The 16,480-nt window shown below is 42.0% G+C and overlaps 1 protein-coding gene across 1 annotated transcript; it reads right to left on the bottom strand.

Moving 5' to 3' along the window:
• Positions 1-1,386: 1,386 nt before the first annotated feature.
• CAV2 (caveolin 2) lies at positions 1,387-6,908 on the bottom strand. The gene is made up of 3 exons (XM_006882661.1): positions 6,744-6,908; positions 6,276-6,463; positions 1,387-1,537 (listed from the first exon to the last, which is right to left on the bottom strand). Exons 1-3 carry the CDS (start codon positions 6,894-6,896, stop codon positions 1,387-1,389), a joined length of 492 nt encoding a protein of 163 aa, XP_006882723.1. The 5' UTR covers positions 6,897-6,908.
• Positions 6,909-16,480: the final 9,572 nt, after the last annotated feature.

Raw genomic sequence — 16,480 nt, 5'->3', positions numbered from 1 at the left:
TCAACTTGTAAAGTTATCCAGAGATTATCAATTTAGGTTTTCAAATTTGTACATTTATAAGGTACACATTTTAAAAATGTATGCACTATGTAAAATTTATTTAAAAGCCACTCATATGTCTCATAGATACATTTTGGACATACCTCTCATTTTAGAATAATGGGCCTTTTACAAACTCTAGGACCCCATAGTTAAAAAATCTAAGAGGAATTACACTGTGTTACACAATTCATGTATTATAGGAATACAACATCTTAAAGTGTTACTGTTAGTTTTAATTTATGCCGATAGTCCAGTGGCATGGAAAGACAAAGAAGTAACAATTCTACTCTTCAACCACTGTAGTTTAAATTGTACTAAGTGCTAGAAGGAGCCTTTTATTGGAATATGTTATTAAATAGCACCCGTCACTTGAAGGTAAAGTGAAACATTAGCAGGGAGGAATGCAGAACCCAGGTTTAATTTCTAACTATCAGAGAGGAATCATCTCTCAGATGATGAAATACTAATTAAATCTGCATGATTTTAAGACTGTACTAGAAGATACATCAGTCATACAATATTTCAGGATTTTAGATAGATTATAAAGGAAAACATTGTACATTAGTCTTCAAATTTGGTTACAAAGTAAATTAATTATGCTTATATAACTAAGACAGTGCAATCTCACCAGTTAATTTCCTCTTAAGAGATATATTTTCTCAGTCTATATATTACTTCAATAAGATTAAAAATAGAATAAAAATGCTTTAAAGCAATCTGATTAGAGCTACATTTACATTAAGTACAACATATACAGTAAAATAAAAAAATCTTGTTAAATAGGCCTGTCGTTAACAATACCTTGTTTAAAAGAATACATTTTCACATTTACTTATTTTATTTGATAGAGAATATCACTGCTGTATGTTTCTGTTACTGCTGTTTCTAGGATCTTTACATATCTCTAAAGATCCTCAAGAATTTAACTCTATTGGAAGTTTTAATTGTAGTACTCATGAGGGGAAAAACAACTCAAATCTCATATTTTTATGGACAAAACTATTACAGTGTTTTGAGAGAAAAGTCCTTGGATCATTATAAACTCATCACTATAAACTTTATACTTGTGGGTTAAATCAAAACTCATATGCCCTTACCGTTAAAGTCTTGCCAACCTGCTACATAATTCTGGCTATGAAGTTAGATAGGGAATCCTTGTCTAGTAATTATAAAAGCATTATTTGAAAAGATTTGCCAGTAAATATTTCTGAATGGGGTTGCCCATCTTAATAATTTTCTTAATTAGGGAAGAGTTGGGAAATGAATAGAACAGTAGTGCTTCTGTGTTACAGCAACAAAGAAGTATTAACAGTATCCAAGTCTCCGGACCTGGGGTCCAAGTATTCAGTCGTGGCTCAGCTGCAGGCTGACGGAGGCGAAGCAACGTCCCACGCTCGCACATAATGGCGCAACGAGAGCATCTGTCACGCTCTTCCATATCGTCTGCACTGAAGGCAGGACCATCAGGCAGGTCTTTACAAAAGGCATTATAATCCTGCAATGGAGGGAAAGAGACAGGGAGGGATTATCAGTGTTACCAAATAAAGCTATTCCCTCTAGCACATGCATGGAAAGACACAATGTTAGCCAAATCCACCAACGTTGTTGGAATATTTGAAGTAATTGTTGCTGTGAGGCGACTTCCATTCGACTATGCTTATTTTCATCCCATGAACAACAGGTTGGAGCTCTGTACTGTACTGTGTTATTCTCATGATATTTGCCATATTCAATTTCATTAGTGCAGTCACTGTGTCAATCCATCTCACTGTTGGTTTTCAAGGACTGGTGCCTCCTAACAAGGAGCCCAAAGTAGAGGAGATTGAATTTCAAATTTCACTATCCTTGCCTCTCAGGAACATTCTGGTTGTACTTCCTGCAGAACAGATTTGTTTGGTTACTCTTTTGGCAGCCCATAGTACTTTTCTCCCATTACCACAACTGAAAGGCATAAATTATTTCATGGATTTCTGCATTCATTGTTGAACATTCACATGCATGTGAAACTACTGAAAATAGCATGACTTGGGTCAGGTGCACCTCAGTCTCTGAGCTGACATCATTGCTCTTCAGCACTTTAAAGAGGTCCTTAGTAGCAGATTTTCCCAATGCAACATATCTTTTGATTTCTTGAATTATACTACCATGTGTGTTGAGTATGGATCCAAGTAAAATCAGAGAGAACTTCAGTAGTTTCTCCACCTGGCATGATACTGCCTGTTGTATGGTTGTGGGGATTTTTGTCTTCTTGATGTTGAGGTATAATCCATGTGGATGTCTGTATGTAGGCTTTGAACTTCTTCAGTAAGTGCTTCAAGCCTTCTTTACTTTCTGAAAACTTGTAGGAAATGATTCCAGCTGTAGTGCCTTAACTTTCCCCATTTCAGTTACTGTGATGAATCACTTAAATGATAGTATTCAGATCTGTTCCTTTGAACACAGAAGTACTTGTGATTTCTCACGTGGCATTCGGGAGCCTCAATTAAGTCTTTATTATGAACTGGGAGGGGACACAAGGAAGTAGAGTTGATTTTTCTCATTAAAATGCATCCTAAGTAAATATCTGCTGTTCTTACCTCAAAGTAAAGGGAAGATCAGACATATTTTTTTTATGTTTTTAATTATCCCCACTGACTGTCTATACAGATTATATTTACCTTCTGTCGTATTCCAAATGCTTGATATTTTCAAGGATTTTTAGAAGAAACTGATCACTGGGTGTTTCAGAGCTAAATAGTCTGATGAGAAACCTGAATAATGACCACTTTTGACTTCTTATCTCATTGTTTCTCACTTGATGTATGGCCTTGGGCAAATGGCTATCAGTTACCATGAGAACAGGAAAAATACAGACACTGGCCACCAGGATTAATTTATTATACATCCTTGAAATGTTCCTATGTTGCTTTTGATCTAATGAATAATAGAGGTAACTCTTTTGAGATCAGAATGTATTGTAAAAAGAATTATAACAATACAACTCTAAATTGATGCATAAAAGAAAGAGTACTTAGAAAGTTTCCTAACCAAATCCACTTCAGTCAAAATATATGCACTTTCCCCTCTACATTAGGTTAACACCTTTTCTTTTGGCAGAACCCCTTCCCTCTCTCTGTCTAAAAGGGAATAAGCACCCATAGAAAGTGGACTTTCCAGTTCAGCAAAGTGCAGCTGCGCCACATTTGAAGACTTCGGTTCCTAGAACACAGTGAACTTTTATAAATTTTCATTAAGTGACTGTTCTCTCACTTTAGATCAAATGATATCAAACCCAAATTGTGTTGCCAAAATTCAGATGGTTTCCATTTTGCAACTCTAGGCATTCTGGACCGACTGACTCAAAAGTTTTTGGTTGAGGCTCAATGTGACCAGTCAAACACAGCTTATTTACATAAAAATCACCTAGAAGATTACGAACTCCTCCATTGGATGGTCAGGCTCTCAAGATAGCAACTTTTTTTATTAGCTTTGTTTTAACTAGAGTATCATATATGCATTACCATAGCACTTCTCTGTATTAAAACTGATGTCTTCCAGAAAGGAGATTGCTAATATTTCATTTCTACCAGCTATACACCTACTTGCATTATGTTGTTGTTGTTGATTGCCATTGAGTCGAGCACGATTCATAGTGACCCTCTAAACAAAAGACTTGAACCCTTTCGATAACTATTGTTGTTTCTCTAAGTTCATGGTTTCCAGAGGCATGTTATTTAGGAAGTGGATGCCACTCCTGCATTATAGTCTAGAAAAATAAAGGTTGTGTGGGCTCCTACCACATTTTTTTTGGTATGTTCCAGGATGACCAACAACATGCAAATGGCAGCTGCCTCAGTCTGACTGTGGTGTGGAGTCCAATCACTCACGGATCCCCATAAGTCCATTCTGCCAGCGTAGGACCCAATATCATTAGCCTGCTTTCTGTTTTCTTGTTTGCTTAAAGACTTAAAAATCAGATTCATCATGATGCTGTGGTTTGGCTCAAAGTTCCTTTATTTTCTGTTTTCATAGCTTTGATCACAAACTTCTTGGTGAAACAATAAACACCCTTCTCCCTTCAACCCCTGCCTCTTTTATCAAAGACCCCAAAAATCACAACAAATCCTTACGCAAGTGATGTGACTTTTTACATAAGGTCTTTTCGTGAACTGGTCTGATTGTATCATGGGAAGGTAATCCACTAATAACCTACTTTGTTTATTGTTTTACTTTTTTAATCAAGATTGAACTAACTTTTAAAGTTTTTTTAAAAAATATCATTCCCCCATTTGCAGTCACAGCTGCCTGATGATAAATACGTGATAGTTAAACATTAAATACTTAACTGCCCAAATAAATAGAATATGAAAAGCAAACTGAGGTTAAAGAACACATTTTTTTGTGTCATGAAAAAAAAATGCCTTTCAATGATTCACCATCAGAAGCACAGCAGGGGGTAAAATGCCGCTTTCCCACCCTCTGCCTGGTTCTCAGGAGAACCATGTGGACAGAAACACTGGTGAATTAGTTTCACTTCTATCTTTCCACTGTGTGGAAAATGAAATATTTTTACTCCCTTCACCCCACTTCTTTCATAAAGGCCTTTGGGAAGTCTGCTATGTTGACTATAAATAGGGCACTTTATATTTCCAAATAGCTTCATGGTCAGTATTTCACAACGTGTTTTGTGTGGCCACTCTCTGTTTTAGGTATTTGAATGTGAGAAAATGAACCCAGAGGTCATGGGATTGGTGGTTAGTGAATCTAGAATCTTAAATTCTAGGTGCTGACTTAATTAAGCATCTTGGATTAAAACCCCTATGTTCTCACGTGCCATTGGAGATAACAATAAACCTGGAAAATTATAGGACCTGTGTGTATCTGTTCAAATGTGCAGACACAAATTTCCATTTCTCTGCTGCTGATAGATTCAATGATGTTGGTTGTTTCACTGCAGTCTGGTTATTGTTGTTAGGTGCTGTCAAGTCCAGTATGACTCATGGTGACCCTATGAACTAAAGATGTGAACCCTGTTCTACCCTGAGCCATCCTCACACTTCCTGACACACAAGAGCCCATTACAAACCATCTTTAATGGTCAGATTTAACTGATGCTCTTTGTTTATCCTTTATTTACTTGGTGTATCTTTATTTACCCTTTATTAGCCTGTGATACAGTGACTAAAAGAGACCTAGTGCCATTAGCTTAACAACTGGCAACACTGGGGGTGATCTCAGTGTTCTTTCTCTTAGAGCTCATTGAAAACAACATCAAAAGCTTCTTTAGAAAAGATGCTACATCTCCCTTTAAAGATTCTGCCATGCCTAAAAATATTCTCCAAATTTTACGGTGTATTTTTGGTGTGAATAATGTTATTCAAAACATGATGTTTAGTGAGTTTCCACATCTCTTTCCTCCTTTCCGGCTGACACTCCCATGTGTATTTGTTGTAGTTGTTACTTATCATTGCGTTGGAATGGACCCATAGCTGACCCTCCAGAGGGTTTTCAGTAAAAATGCAAGAGAGGAGACGGTCCAGCTTTCTCCTATGGAACAGCGGGTGGATTTGAACTCCATGCCTTCAGCTTGGCAGCGCAGCTCTTTACCACTAGGCCACCTGGTAGGTGGAATATGCCTTTCAGAGGCCTGCAGCTTGCATCTTCATTCGTCTGTGCTGGATGCCCCTCACGTTGGCGCCTCCTGGATCCTGTCCTCGACCTCCGCTTGTGGCAGGCTCGAAGCAGCCTCTTTCCTGTGGCGCTTAAGCCAGTCTACCAAACCTGCCCAATTATTGTCATTGGCGTTCGGCCTAGAGAACACTTTTGTTTTACCCCAAGCACAGGTGGTGACTGAGTAAAAGGTGATGAAAGAAAAAGAAGGGCCCAGCCCAGAGCCACACGCAGGTCTGAACAAAGCCCTGTGAGAGCGGCTGGGTAGGAAGCATGGTCTCAGGTCCCCACCTCCACACTCACTGCTCGTCTGTATCCAAGGGGAAAAATCGCACGGGAGGAGCGAGGGATATTCTGGCTCCTGTCTTTAGTTTAAACTCTCAACCTCGACTGCTATTCTAGGAAACGCTCACTGGCTTTCAAGACCCCCCCAACTACTGGCTCCCCGAGGCGCCTGGGAAGCTGGTGGGCACCGCTCCCTGTGTGCGGGCCTTGGAGAGGGTTGAGAGGGGCAGGGCAGGGACAGGTGGCAAAGACCATCCTGACGTTTCCGACCCCATCCACCCCCGTGTGCCCCTGCTCACCAGATGTGCAGACAGCTGAGGATGGCGAAGAGAATTCCTGCAGTGAAGGCCATGGGGATGGCCAGGAACACAGTCAGGAATTTGTAGATCACGTACTTGCTGATCTCAAAGAGGGCGTTGCTGCAGATCCACACTTGGTCGAAGGAGTGCGTGGACTCTGGCTCAGCCACCACGTCCTCGAAGCCCAGCTGCGGAGAAAAGACGCAGGGACCCCTTGAACTGTCACCCAACCTTCGCCCAGAACCAGGAGCAGAAAGAAGGAAGGGCTTGGCCACCTTTGGGGGCACCTCATTTCACAGGAATTTGGCTAAGGATTCCTGCCACTCAGGCAATCCAGGGAGGTGGGGTCTGCATGGGGTGCAGGTCTCAGGCCCTGGAGGGGACCCGTGTCAGGCTAGGGGCAGGGGGGATGCAGCCGGTTGGCGGAGCAGGGGCAGCCTCAGGCCCAAGCCGCCGCCTGCGCGTTACCTGGAGATGTGAGTTGAGCCGGTGGGGATCCCGGTCATCGGGGCCTGAGCCCGTGAACTTCTCGGGGTCCGCGTAGTCGACCCCGCTGTGGCGGCTGTAGGCGTCGTCATCCATGAAGAGCTGCACGTCCGCCTTCTCGGTCTCCAGCCCCATCGCTGCGCTCAGAGCGCGCGCCTGCAGCCGGGCTGGAGCGCTGGGTCCCGGGGCCTGGCCGCGCCACCGCCCCTTCCCTTCGCTCCCGCCCCGCCCCGCCCTGCCCCGCTGCTGCCGCTCAGGCCGACACCCAGCTCCGCCCTGCGACCCAGCTGGTGGGCGGGGACCCGGCCAGGGCCCAGGACGTCCCTGCTTGGCCTGGAGTGCTTGGCCTCATTCCCTGGGGTCACATCCGGAACCCCAACAAGGCCAGCAGCATGCCCTACGGGACTGGGGCCCTCTTTCTCCCCAAGAGGAGCCTAAGGGCCTCCTGGGTCACATTCTTAGACTCCCCGAGGTTGATGGCCCAGAGCTGGCAAGCTGCACCAGGAGCGATGGACCTGGTGGATGGAACAGCTTGATGGGTGGGAGCACGAGGTCTCACCTCCTGGCTCTGCCTCTACCAGTGTGCGGCCGGTCGTCAGGTAGAAGCAGTGGTACTGCTTCATAGGGTTGCAATGTGAGAATGAAGTAAGTTCATTCGTTTTACACTCTCACCTGGTCCCTAACACGTGGAACTCAAAATTCACTGCCGTGGAGTCAGAACCAACTCTCCACTGGATTTTCAAGGCTGTAAATCACATGGGAGGAGATGGCCTCTCTTTCTCTCGAATTGCTTTTGGTGGGTTTAAAAGGACAGAGAGGTCTGACCTTTATGTTAGCATCTCAGCTCCCTACTGACTAGGCGAGCATTGTTGCACGGTGATGAGGTAAGACACCGCATTCCTGATGGAAGGACTTCCCATTACCTGGAGGTCCCCAAGAGCCTAAAATGTCTCAGCCATCACAGGTGGACCTGCCTGGGTGAGGAGCGGGTAAGGAGTTACATAGGACAGCTCCAGACGCTGTCCATGGGAGATCCAAGGAAAAGTCTTTACAATCCAAAGGCCAGGGAGTTCTTGAGATTGATTAGTTCGGATGACTTGTTGTTTTGAAGTGCCATGGAGTCAGTCATCTGCGACCCATAGCAACCTTATGTATGGCAGCTCTAAAGCCTGCCCTGTCCTGAGCCAGGCTCACTGACACTAACACATCTACCCCCACTACCCTAGTTACTGTATCAGTCCATATCATCTGGGGTCTTCCTCTCCTGCACTGTCCCTCCACCCTTCCAAGCATTATGTCCTTCTCTAAGGATTGGTCCCTCCTGGCCACATGCTCAAAGTATGTGAGACAGCTTCAAAATCCTAGCCTCCAAGGAAAAACTTGGTTTCACCCTCTCAAAGACAGACCGGTTTATTTTCTTGGTGGTCCATGGTATGTTTAATATTATTCTCCAGCACCACAACTCAAAGGAATCAATTCTTCTGTAATCCTCAGTCATTGTCCAGCTCTCTGATGCATACAAGTAATTGCGAAAACCATGGTGTGGAACAGGCGCACCTTGGTCTCTAGACTGACAATGTTGCTTCTCAGAACTCTGGAAAGGTCCCTGACAACAGTTTTTCCCAGTGCAATTTGTCTTTTTATTTCCTGACTGCTGGTGGCGAGTGTTGATTGTGGAGCCCAGCAAGCTGTAACTATTAACAATCTCAATCTCTTCTCCATCCGTCATGGTGCTGCCAATTGGTCCAATGGTGAGAATCTTTGTCTTCTTGATGTTGAAGACAACAGTCTTTGACCTTCTGTAGCAAACAGTTCAGGTCTGATTCAGTTTCAGTAAGGAAGGTTGTATCATTTGCATAACAAAGGTTGTTGATGAATCTTCCTCCAATTCTAATGCCACATTTCTCCTCATAAAGCCCAGCCTTCTGAATGATCTGTTCTGCATATAGATAAAAAGTTATGGAGACAGGATGCATCCCTGAAACACTTCCTTCCTGATTTTGAACCATGTATTGTTTCCCTGCTCTGTTCTGATGACTGTTTCCTGGCCCAAGTATAGGTTTCACATAAGCATAATCAAGTGTTCGGGGATTCTCATTCTCCTCAAGGTTAACTAAAATTTGTTATGATCCACACAGTCAAATGTCTTTGTATAGTCAATGAAACACAAATAGATATCCCTCTGGTACTCTTTGCTTTCAGCCAAGATCCATCTGACACTGGTGATAATGTCTCTAGTACCATGGCCTCTTCTAAACCCAGCTTGTGTTTCTGATAGTTCTCTGTCAATGTACTGTTCTAATCATGTCTGGATAATCTTCAGCAGGATTTTGCTTGCATGTGATATAAGTGATATTGTTGTTGTTGTTATATGCCTAAACTCTGCCCTATCCTGTGCCAATCTCACCATCTGACACACCTACCCCCATTACCCCAGTCACTGAATCAATCCATCTCATCAAGGGTCATTCTCTCCTGCGCTGTCCCTCCACCCTCCCAAGCATGACATCCCTCTTCAAGGAATGGTCCCTTTTTGCAACATGTTCAAAGTATGTCAGATGGAGCTTCAGAATCCTTGCATCCAAGGAGCAGCCCGGCTTCACCCTTTCCAGGACAAACCTGTTTATTTTCTTAGCAATCCATGGTATATTCAATACTCTTCTCCAACGCAACAGCTCAAAGGCATCAATTCTCCTTCTATCCTCCCTAGTCATTGTCCAGCTCTCTGATGCATAGCAAGTGATTGCAAAGACTATGGCCTGTATCAGACACACCTTTGTCTCCAGATTGACATCGTTGCACTTCAGCACTTTAGAGAGGTCTCTAACTGCAGACTTTCCCCATCATAATACATCTGTTAATTTCCTGGCTGCTGGTGCCAAGAGTGTTGACTGTAGAGTGAAGCAAACCAAAATTGTGAACAATTTCAATCTCTTCACCATCCATTGTGATGCTACCAATTGGCCCAGTGGTGAGAATCTTTGTTTTCTTGATAGTGAGCCTCAGAAATCCACAGCAAGTGCTTCACGTCCTCCTCAGTTTCAGCAAGCAGGATTGTGTCATCTGCATAATGCTGATTGTTGATGATTCTTCCTCCAATCTTGATACCACATTTCTCTTCATAGAGTCCAACCTCCCAGATAATCTGTTCTGCATAAAGATTGAAAAGGTATGGAGACAGGATACAGCCCTGGCGTGCACCCTTCCCAATTTTAAATCATGCAGTCTTTCCCTGCTCTGTTCTGACAACTACCTCCTGGTCCAAGTGTAGTTTTTGCATTAGCATAATCAAATGTTCTGGGATTTCCATTCTTTTCAGAGTCAGCCACAGTTTGTTATGATCCACACAGTCAAACAATAAAAGTGATATTGTTTTATAATTTCCACACTCTGTGGGGTCACCATGTTTTAGAATGGGAATAACTATGGATTTCTTCTGGTCAGTTGGTCAGGCAATTGTCCTCGAGATTTCTTGGCACAAACTGATGACCACATCCAGGGCAGCATCTGTTTGTTGAAGCATGTCAGTTGGTATTCCATCAATCCCTGGGGCTTTCTTTTTTGCCAAGTCCTTAAGAGCAGCCTGAACTTCCTCCTTCAGCACTATTATCTCTTGATCATACATTGTTTCTTGAAATTCTTCTGTGTTAGCCATTTCTTTTTGCCACAGTGACTTTGGATGAATTAGTGGTAAGGAATTACACTGCAAACCCAAAGTTATGTGGTTAGAATCCACCAGCCACCCTGTGGGGGAAAGGCAGCTGACCGTGAGTTAGTTCTTACCTGTTTCCATGGTGTGGCAGTCCCAAGAGCAGCTCCATCTCATGTTGAGTCTCTGGTTCTCTGCATTGGCTGCTCCTCCTTCTCTCCTGGAGGTCTGATGGGTGCAAGAATCTGGGGTCCCGAAGGGTGCCCTGCATTCTCTTGTTTCTTCGTTGCCAGTGCTGACATTCTCAGTCTGCCCCTGACTCTCTTCAATTTAGTGGTGGCATTAGCCAATTCCCTTGTAGAGAGGTTCACACTCCCTCTTTGCATATTTCCTCTCTTCCACATGACAAAGTCAAAGTCAAAGTCAGTGGCTAGGGAAGTCAATCCTTAACACCACAGAGCTGTGGGTGGATTGAAACTGCTCATCTTTCAGTTAGCAATCCAACAGGTAAAAAAATTTGGAGACAACCTAGTCTTAATAGTTGTTGTGTTATTGTATACTGTAGAATCAAAATCGACCCATAGCTGACCCTCCAGTGGGTTTTCAGAGGCAGTTAGTTGCACGGTAGGAAATTGCCCCTCCTTCTGGTGGGATTTGAAAGGTGTGCCTTTGGGATTGCAACACAGCTTCTTGCCACTAGGCTACCAGCACTCCCTTCCAGAGTATTAATAGTACTATTTATAGATATATGTATAAGATGATAGGTATTTATGGAAAGGTACCTTTAAAACCTAAGCTAAGAACAACTCATCTAGGCTTGTGTGTAGCACAGAATTAAAATGAGAAGGATGAATTAATTAATTCATCCCTTTGAAAATAATTTATACATAGCAAAGGGAGCTCTGGCAGCCTAGTGGCAAGAGGCTGCACTGAAATCCCAAAGGCACGTGGTTCAAGGCCAGTGGTTGCTCTGCTGGGAGAGATGGGCAATCTCTTCTTGCCGGATTAACTGTCTCTGAAAACTCACCAGAGGGTCAGTTATGGGTCGGTTCCAACTCTATGATACTCAACAACAACAAACATTAATTAAAATTTTTCTTTTCTTTTCACCTTGCCTTTTACCCACCCTCCCTTCCTATGGGTTAATTTATAACATTCTTATGCATGCCACTATTTTAACACATAAGATATTATGAGTTGTTGTTATGTGCCATTGAGTCCCTTGAGACTCATAGCCATCCTATGTACAACATCTCTAAACCTGACTCTTTCCTGTGCCAACCTTATTGTCTTTGACACACTTACCTTCATTACCCCAGTCAGTGAATCAGTCCATTTCATCGAGCGTCTTCCTTTCCTGCACTGTCCCTCCACATTTTCAAGCATGATGTCCCTCTGCAAGGACTGGTTCCTCCTTGTTAACATGCCCAAAGTATATCAGACGAAGCCTCAGAATCCTTGACTCCAAGGAGAAGCGTGGTTTAATCCTCTCCAGGTTGAACCTGTTCATTTTCTTAGCGCTCTATGGCATATTCAGTACCCTTCTCCAGCACCACAGCTCAAAGGCATCAATTCTCCTTTTATCATCCCTAGTCATTACCCAGCTTTCTGAAGCATAGTGAGTAATTGTGAAGACTGTGGCCTGGATCAGGTGCACCTTGGTCTACAGACTGATGTTGTTGCTCTTTATTACTCTGCAGAGGTCTCTGACAGCAGGCTTTTCCAATGCAATTCATCTTTTCATTTCCAATCAAGAGAGGAGCTATAAAATTGTTCAGTACTGCTTGAGAAATGCTTGGTATGCTTGTTTTTCTGAGGAGCTAAAGTTGGAGTGATCTGTGCAGCCGTTGTCCTTCCTAACTGGAGGTGGGATGTACTGATGATTGACCTGGAAAAGTGGTGAGGTGGATTGAAGCTATGTATCTGGAGTGCTGCCTGGCTTAGGGAGTTCATCCTCTAACACTTATTGGGCGGTAACCTCCTGGATCCACAAGTATTGATTTTCGGTAGATAACCCGGTCTTTCTTTCTTTGGAAGCTCTGATGAAACCTTTCCACCATAGATGATCCTGCAGGTCTTTGAAACATTGAAAGCATAGCATCTAGAATCACAGCAAGCGCAGAATGACAAACTGACAGGGAATGGGCTGCTCGCTTAAGAAGGCCTTTATACTGCTCTTCAGAGGCTTGCACTCTGTTGATTAGCCTGCAGCTTGAGCCATCTTGAAAGACCTGCAGGTGCCTGGCTGCTACTCTCTGTGAGTATAACAGGCTTGGTATGGCCCCTGCTCCATGTGCTTTATCCCTGTGCCATCACTTCATGCCCTTCCTCTCTTCACCCCTCCCACAACCTCCCTCTAACAATGCCTGGGACAGATCCCCGTGAATTCAAAGCATAAGTTGGTTTTTTTAAAGTGCCTGTTAGAAGTTACTCACGAATCAATTTTTGTAGATTGATGTCAAAGGTTTGCACTGTATTTCACCAAAGTTTATTCATCTCCCTTCACTTGTCCTTTTTTCTGTCTGAATTTAATAAACATTATCCCAGTAAACCAGGGGTTTTCAAGCTCAGTCTTAAGACAGTACTTTGTTGTAACTGGAGACAGCTCAGAATTCTGGCTGTTTCAAATGGCACCTCCTCTGGCCTGAAACTCTCTTTCATACACAAGAATTTCCAGAATTAACTTTGTTTGAGAAGAGTTGGCTATTATAAATAAGTGAGGAAGAAAGTGTACTCTTGAAGAGTCTAAATTCATGATTAGAACTAATTGGATAGGCTAGCTGGATTCTAATTCAAAACAGTGAATGACTCTTAATTTTAGATTGATTTTACCCTGTTTTCCATAAGTATGATGTTCCTGTTTAATCACTGAAGTATCTCATTGCTTTTGAACTGTTATAGATTTACAAATACTAAGTCTCTATAGGCCTGTGATACCTTATCTTTTTGGAACATGAAATAGGCACTAATTAACTTCTGGTGAGCATTGCCTTTTCAAGTTAAGGCTCTTAAGTACGATTTCCTCTGTACTTAAAGGGAACATAGTATCAGCAAAGCTGCATAGTTAAGTATTTTCAGATCCCAACTGGAATGTGTTCAGTAAGATTACTTATAATTCAAGCAGCAGGCCTAGTGGTGATGTTTTTGATTTGAAGTTTTCTTTTAGACAAACATTTATTATAGAAGAATTTGGAGCTTTGGTGTTCTCTAGCACATTTTACCTTTGTATTTATTTTTCTTTTTACAAATGTTATTGTTATTTGATTTTTTCCTTAAATTAAATTTTTATTTTATACTGTTTGCTTACAAGATTCATATTCATTGCTTTTCACTGCAGATCTTTCCCATTTCCTTTACCCTTACCTCTACCCATCAAATTGCATAACCCTGTGATTGCCATCCCATCCTCACCCCTGTGCGCTACCCGCCCCTCCTTGGATCTTCATGCACGTTTTACTAGTTATATGTCTATACTTATTTTACTAGTTATATTTTTATTACCACAATAATGATCTTTTTATACAGTATTTGTCCTTAAGGGACTGAGTTAGTTCACTTAGCATAATGCTCTCCAGTCTTTCTCAAGTTAGGTAATGATTTTCAAAATCCTTGTTCCTGTGTGCTGGATGGTATTCTATCTCGTAGATGTATCATAATTTCTTAATCCATTTGGTTGTGGTAGGACAGTTGAGCTGTTTCCCTGTTCTTGCAGTGTTCGTAATGCTGCTGTTAACATTGGCGTACAAATCTCCATTTATGCCTCAGTTCTAATTTTCTCGGGGTATATTCCAAGCAGAGGAATAGCTAGGTCTCATGGAATGTCTATGTTCATATTTTTTTAAAGAATCACTAAACCGCCTTACAATGTAGTTGCCCCATTTTATAACCCCACCAACAGTATATGAGAGTTCCTCTCTCTCTGCCTCCTCTCTAATATTTTTTACTAGCTGTCCTGTTAAACTTTGCCATTGCTACTGGAGTGAGATGGTATCTCATTGTGGTTTTGATTTGCATCTCCCTTATTGCTAGTGATTTTGAGCATTTCTTCGACGTGTCTGTTGGCCCTCTTCCTCTGTGAAAAGCCTTTCCATGTATTTTGTCCATTTTGCATTTGTTTTGTCAGTCTTTTTCTTGTAGAGGCCCTGTAGGATTCTGTAGACTATTGAAATGAGACCTATATCTGAAATGATATTGCCAAATGTTTTTCACAGTCTATAGGTTTACTTTTCACTCTGTTGGAAAATATTTTGGTGTGCACAAGGATTTAATCTTTAAAAGGTCCCTTTCATCAATTTCATCCTTAACCTTGGTTGTGTATTTCTGGTTGTATTTGCCAGTCTTTTTGTACCATGGGCTAGGCCTTCTAAGTTTGGTTCTACTTCATCCTTGTACCATGGGCTAGGCCTTCTAAGTTTGGTTCTACTTCATCCTTTATAATCTTTTTGGTTTTGGACTTTACCCCTAGGTCTCTGATCCACCGTGAGTTGATTTTTTGCACATGGTAAGAAGTGTACATCCTGCTTCAGCTTTCTGCAGGGAGTAGTCCAGTTTGGCCAGCATGGTTTGTTGAAGAGGTTGTCATTTCCCATTTGATAGGTTTTATTTCCTTGTCAAATATCAGTTGACCATAGATAGATGGATTAATCTCTGGGTTTTCAACTCTATTCCTTTGGCACCCGTTGTTTACCAGTACCATATTATTTTGATTATTACAGCTGTGTAGTAGTTTTTCAGATCAAAGAGTACAATGCCTTCCACTTTGTTCTTGTTTTTTCAGAAGTGCTTTGCTTATTTGAGGTCTTTTTCTTTCCAAATAAACTTGCCAATTGCCTTTTCGACCTTTTTGAAAAATGAAGTTGGCATCTATATTAGGATTACATTAAGTATATAGACTGCTTTTGGTATGATTGTCATTTTTACTATGTTGAGTCTTCCTATCCAGAAACAGGGAGCATTTTCCATTTTTTAAGATTTTTTATCATGTCTTGCAGAAATGTTTTGTAGTTTTCTTTTTAAAGGTCTTTCGTGTCCTTAGTTAGGTTTATTCCAAAATATCTCAATTTGTGGTTGGCTATTGTAAATGGTATTACTTTCTTAGTTTCATTATTTGTGTGTTCTTTATTTATTTTTCATTATTTGTGTGATTGAAGAGAAATCTCACTGACTTTTATATATCCTTGTATCCTGACACACTAAATTGGTCTACTAGCTCTAAGAGGTTTTTGTGGTTGAGTCTTTGGAGTTTTCTGTGTACACTATTATGTCATCTGCATATAGCAAGACTTTAACAACCTCATTGTCTATCCCCATGCCTTCTATTTCCTTCTCTCCTTGCATTGCCCTAGCAAGTACTTCCAATACAATATTGGATGGAAGTTGTGACAATGGGCATCCTTGTCTGGTCCCTACAGAACTAGTTCTGAAACTAATGAAAAAAAAAATACCACTACTTTCCAAACTGATTGCCAGTGAATTGTATCTGACTAGTAACTACCCTAACACTCACTATGTTAACTAAGAGGGGAAAAAACCCAGAAGATTTTGACACGGTTTAGCCTAATTGCATAAGAAGCTATGTTGCAACCCCAAATGCAAGCAATTTGTATCCACCAGATGATGTGAGGGAGAAGGGTAGGCGATCTCCTTCCATGAAATTAACTGCTCTGAAAACTTGGTAGGGGGTCAGCTATGGGTTGGTTCTGACTCAAAGGTATAGAACAATAATAGAAGAATAAGTACAAAGTAATAGTCTAGACTGCGTTCTGGTTGGGTTTTGTGAACTACCATCACGGTGTCTCTCTTGGTGGGCATTACTCAAACTATCTCAAATGTTCCTGAGAGTCTCTGAGCCCAGAGTAAGGAGGTTGACACTGCACAGTCCAGATGGAAGACTGGGATGCCACTCCGGCACTGGCCAGAAAAATTTTCAGAAATCAAGTCCACAGGAACCAAGATTTGAACTTAAGTTTGTCCCACTCGAATTTCAAAACCATCTCGGGAACAGGTTTGAGGCCTTGAGCACCAATGAGCGTAGACCAAATGAGCTCTGGGAGGATATCAAGAAAATCGT

The sequence above is a fragment of the Elephantulus edwardii genome, unplaced genomic scaffold (assembly GCF_000299155.1).
Source record: "Elephantulus edwardii isolate Elephantulus edwardi_28Jun2011 unplaced genomic scaffold, EleEdw1.0 scaffold00022, whole genome shotgun sequence".
Classification (NCBI taxonomy): Eukaryota; Metazoa; Chordata; class Mammalia; order Macroscelidea; family Macroscelididae; genus Elephantulus; species Elephantulus edwardii.
The sequence above is the reverse complement of the archived record's forward strand: the minus strand, read 5'-3'. Positions and strand labels throughout refer to the sequence as shown.